The 5,767-nt window shown below is 34.5% G+C and overlaps 1 protein-coding gene across 1 annotated transcript; it reads left to right on the top strand.

Moving 5' to 3' along the window:
• Positions 1 to 1,621: 1,621 nt before the first annotated feature.
• On the top strand, positions 1,622 to 3,272 carry LOC125848102 (probable transcription factor At3g04930). Its single transcript, XM_049527906.1, has one exon. It carries the CDS (start codon positions 1,896 to 1,898, stop codon positions 3,162 to 3,164), a length of 1,269 nt encoding a protein of 422 aa, XP_049383863.1. The 5' UTR covers positions 1,622 to 1,895; the 3' UTR covers positions 3,165 to 3,272.
• Positions 3,273 to 5,767: the final 2,495 nt, after the last annotated feature.

Genomic DNA, 5,767 nt, shown 5'->3' with positions numbered 1-5,767 from the left:
CATTGAGTAGAGTAGATAAGGTTGTTAATTGTTAAATTAAGAAGAAGAAAAAAAGGAGCAAAACAAGGTATAAAGCACCAATGTGCTAGCTTCTATATATTAAACTCACATTGTAAACGATTCCACTAATTACATATTCACGAAGCTCATCCCGTTTCTACTTTCTCCTTTTAAATAAATAAATAGTACTCCCTTTGTCTATATTTATATTTATCTTACTTTTCTTTTTAGTCACTTATAAAAAGAATGACATATTTTTATATTAAGTAACGGTTAATCCTTAAAGAAATGATTTAATATCACACAAATTTTTATCATTCATTTTGGACTACAAATTTTAAAAATCTTTATTTCTTTCTTAAACTTCGTGTCGAGTCGAACTACTTCACATAAAATGGGATGGAGGAAGTATTAGAAATGAAAATGACTGGATGTTCCTTTCTCTATTCTTTAGAGCCAAACAAAAAGATAAGAACATTAAAAGAAGAAGACATAAACAATTAATTGGAAAAAAGATTGATAATGAAACAAGTCTGATTTATATCTTCTTAATGCGACAATAGGAAATTTCTATATGGTACCATACGCTTCGTACAATAATATCCTTATGTCCCTAATTACTGGTCCACTTTTTCTGTTTTTAGTTGTTCTTAATTGCTTGTTCATTTTGACAATTCAGGAAAGGGCAAAAAAAAAAATTATTTATTATATCCTCAATTAATTACTTTGAAAAAGGTAAAACTCCTTGAAAATCTTAAGTTTTTATTTCATCAATTTCACAATTAATAGGGGTAAAATGATAAACTCACTATGTCAATCATTGTTTTCTTAATATGTATGTCCATTCAAAAGTGAGTAGTAATTAGGAACAAAGGAAGTAGTTGTTCACTATTGACTAGTCACACGAATTAAGAAGCCATAAATAATAGAGATAGTTTTACCAAATTACTCTTATTAAATACAAGTCATCCAAACATTAAAAAATGAATCCTCCCCCTGTCCCTAATTACTTGTCCACTTTTGAATTAATACACCTATTAAGAAAACAATTATGACATAGTAAGTTTACCATTTTACCCATATTAATTATGAAGTGGATGAATTAAAGACTTAACATTTTCAAGAAGTTCTATCTTTTTCAAAATAATTAATTGAGGGTATAATAGGTAATAAAAAATTGTCCTTTCTTGATTTGTCAAAATGGACAAATAATTAGGGACAACTAAAATAGGAAAAATGAACAAGTAATTAGGGACAGAGAGAGTAGTATTTAACAACAAAGGTTAAATAGACATACAATGATAAATTATTTATTAGTGTTATAAATTAAATAAATATTATTGAATATCTTAAAATAATATAATGAACAAGTAAAACTGGAGAGGGGAATATAATTTATTTTTAGTTATAAAAGACGGTCCTTTTCATAAGTCCAAAAAGAAAAGAGAAACTAGTTGTTGGTGCTCTTCGTGATATTTTCCTAAATGTCAAAATGTAACAAATTCTGATTTCCTCTCATTGGTTCATTAATTAAATATATAATATGGTTGGAACCTACCGCTGGGAAAATGCGTATTTATTGAAATAGTGCAAGATTTTTATCTATAAAAAGCAATTAATTAAGTAATTAATCGATTCTATATTAAATTATAATTAATTAAAATAAATAGAATTGAATGGCGAGTCACGTGTGAGAATCCAGACCGGCGGGCACACGTGTGAATATGGATGAACCGTTCAACCCAACCCAGTCTTACACGAAACCTCTCCCCGCTCGTGACTCCCTTTACTTTCGGCCTAACCACCAAACACCCCCACCCCTTTTACATCTTAACCTCGAACCCTAATCGCCACCCCCACCACCATCACCCTACCTACATCTTCAAGCTTCTCAAATGGCTTCCCTAGAAGATCAGGCCGTCGTCTACAACGATGATGATCTTGACGATGAGGAAGATGATGAAGAGAGCGGTCCTCCACAGAACGAAGCCGTTGTTGATGAAGATGATGACGTAGATGTCGATGAGGAGGAGGAGGAGGAGGATGATTCGACTTCCTCTCCTCCCGTGCCCGTTTCGAACCATTCCGGCGCCGGAGAGGTTACTATTGCCGTTGTCGGTGTCCCTGCAACTGATTCACTTTGTGTTGAACCAAAACGAGAGCGGATCAACGATTTCGGCGTTACTCCGGCCACGATTGTTGTGGAAGAAAAAAAGCCGTTAGTTTTGGATGATTCTCGGAAGCTTTTTCAACGATTGTGGATGGATGAAGATGAGATCGAATTGTTACAAGGATTTCTGGAATACACAACCCAGCGCGGTGGTATAAATTCATCGTCGCATCATCATCATGATACAGGTGCGTTCTATGACCAAATCAAGAACAAGTTGCAGTTGGATTTCAACAAGAATCAATTAGTAGAGAAGCTGAGGAGATTGAAGAAGAAGTATCGGACAGTGATGAGCAAGATGGGATCTGGTAAGGAATTTGTCTTTAAGAGCCCTCACGATCAAGCCACCTTCGAGATCTCTCGCAAGATCTGGAGCAATGCAGGACCGATTGTCGTCCGTAGCAGTGGTCCCCCACCACCACCCCCAGATGATGGTGGATTTGATGATGAGGATTCACATCTCAACCTTAACAACGCAAATTTCATTGATCACAGCCCTAACTTCAATCTTAACCCTAACGGGATTGATGTTAAAACTCCCAAGTCGAAAAAAAGGTCTCGAGGAGGAACAATTAACTCTGAAGAAAAACCCGGGTATATTCAACAGTACTATCAGTCATCTGGTGGAGGAACAAATGTCATTCTTCCCCCAACTCCCGTCTCGATGGCCGCCCCCCAGGCCACAGCCACAGCCACAGTTGCATCTTCAATTCCTAGTTTGATCGAGGAAACAGTGAGGAGCTGTCTATCACCCATTTTCAAGGAATTATTTAACAATTTGAATGGATCGAGATATTCTGGGTTCGGAATGTCATTGGGTCCAACCCCTCTAGGATTTGGGAACAGTTCAATGAGCTCTGATATCAATATGAAGACGGATGAGAAATGGAGGAAGCAACAGATTCTGGAATTGGAAGTTTATTCAAAGAGATTAGAGCTTGTTCAAGATCAAATAAAGACACAGTTGGAAGAACTCAGATCCATGAGCATTTAGACCATGGTTCCTTTTCTTATACTACTAGAATTTTATAATAATTCTTGTTGATGATATTACCAGATTGCGAAAATAGCTAATTGTTCTACTTACATAATTGTCAAAGCCCTGTTTAGATATTTAACTTTTGCCTATTGAATAATGACTTCCATTTTGCTTTGTTGAAAAATATCAGGTACAAACAATTACACATCTCTCTTCATCCCATTTCATATAATTGTTCAAGCTATTATTAATTAACTTCTGTTAAATAAAAGATGATATGATAAAAAAAGTGTTATTTTGTACCTTCATATATTATCCAAGTGACATGTTTAAGCACTACTCCCAATTTGAGGGAATCTCCCATTTTTTTTTAGTGGGGAATATTTTTTTGGGCTGCCTTTCTCACTTTACTTTTTACCTTTGTGCAATTTCTCCTACCAACGGTCAATTGAAAGTGCAATTATTCTTGTGAATTCATCATTCTTCCATTGAAAACATTAAATTAAAACAAACATAATTATTACTAATTAGATAGCCAAAATAATTAGTGGACAAACGTCTTTATTTGCGCGGCGTATAAACTTTATGGGAGCATTTGTTTTATTTTTTATTATTTAGTGCAAGGAAAAGGGAAATTATCATGATAAGAATATATTTTAGTTTTCAAATAACTTTTTGACTAATCAAAGAAAGTAGTATAAGAAAATCAAACTGCTCGGTTAACTTTTAAAAGATATTTCCATCTTTCACATTAATTTTCTTGTTAGATTTTTTTTTGTACTTAACAAGCAAGCAGTTGCTCTTTTTGTTGAAATGACACTTAAAATACCGAATTTAATGAAGATATTTTCATTTCCTTTCAAAGATTTTTTCGGATTCGCTAATGGCACCAGAAAGAAATTGCGAAGTAACGATACAAATTTCAAATGCCTGATAACAGAGGACAAAAGACACAGGAAGGGAAATGAGAGGTGAGTCCATATGAATTATTTCTCTCAGCTACAGAATTATCTTGAAGATTTTCACTTGCAGCTTAGGATGCCGATCCAATCACCTTTACCATGTATTATTATGACCTTGTCTCATCATGATAACGACAATTCAATAAATATTTATCTTATTTTAAGTGCTAAGTTTTAAAATATTTTGTGTTCAATCAACAACATATCAAGTGAGCCGGGAGTAGTAGTAATCAAGTACTATATGTCTAGACAAATATCTTCACTAGTTGCTTCCGTACCAAAGAGGATGATTATTAGATAGATGCATAGATCCACACCTTACAATCTGATAGCAGAAGATGCTATAATTTTTTTTAAAAATTGGCCTGATGAAAGCAATCTAGATAAGCTTGGCAAATTCATCAGCCAATGGCAAAAACTAGCTAGAATTTTGGCCTTCTCTGTTCCATAATTTTCATAAAATAATGCATCTTAAATCATTAGTTTCTGAAATCTGAGGGCCATTCATTAAATAATTCATATTAATGAAAAAACAAGTTGTGTGGCTGTGTTCTTCATTGAGCACTCACATTGCACAAGAGTATTAGGCACTAAAAAACAACAATGATTGTCAATTAGAATCTTAAATGAAGATCAATACAAATACTTTGGGACAATGATTAGCCACTGAAAATAGACAGAAAAGACTCAAGGTAGGCTGATATGTTGACAATATTCTTTAGGCAACTTGGGTACCAAACAATGTCAAGAAAACATGAGAAAGTGGTAATCTTTTTTATGTAGATAAGGACCCTAGCATCTATAGTACCTTCTTCATTCTTTTTCAGTGGTACCACACATTTCACCTTTTCTATACATTCCCATGCCACCATCTAAATCTTTAATTTGCCTGTTCAATATAATTTTTCAGAGTCCTGGGAAAAGCTCTCCAAGTCATTAGTCAATTTTTTTTTCCACCTAGTTCTTGCACTGAGGCTAGCCACACATTAGCAAGATTCAGAACAACGATAAAACGAAACGACGAAGAGATCGTTTTACGATATTTCAATAGTGATCGGAATCATCGAAGTAATATAATCTCCTCCGCATATTGTATCCCAATATCCAGCAACAGGCCACCTTGACAAACAATTGAGTTGATGAACTGAGGATATGAAATTCCATATATACACTGCTAGAGAAACTATGACTTGTGGCCTACTTGCTGAACTCATCCTTTTAGTGCATGTAAGAAAGAAACTAAGTGATGCTTATATTTAAGTTAAGATGTGAAGTTCAATTGTCCTTCCAAATTGTTTTTCTTCAAATATTAGCAATAACTGGTCTTTGTGCTTGTTCATCCTGATATACCGATGGTCCTACAGGAATATAAGAGAAGAGGCCTTTATGTATATGATAATCAAAGGGAGTGGGAAAGCAGCAGTAATTCTTTCATATGCAGCTGGATATATGCTGATGAACCGAAAAAGTTGGAAGAAACAAAGGAATCATAAAAGCATAACTAGTGACCAGTAGCAAAACTTAGTAACTCGGATGAGACTAATAGTAACACTAAGTTTTGGTACTGTTCAATGACTCTTTTCTGTGTAACTCGGATCACTTTCAGCCGTAGACATGGTGTTACACTTGTCATCTCTACCCATTTCCTTACCCAAA

Source organism: Solanum stenotomum, chromosome 12 (assembly GCF_019186545.1).
Source record: "Solanum stenotomum isolate F172 chromosome 12, ASM1918654v1, whole genome shotgun sequence".
NCBI classification, from domain to species: Eukaryota; Viridiplantae; Streptophyta; class Magnoliopsida; order Solanales; family Solanaceae; genus Solanum; species Solanum stenotomum.
This window is presented reverse-complemented; position numbering and strand designations above follow the sequence as displayed.

Coding starts and splice junctions, on each gene's coding strand:
- LOC125848102 (XM_049527906.1), top strand. CDS start 1,896: ATGGCTTCCCTAGAAGATCAGGCCGTCGTCTACAACGATGATGATCTT.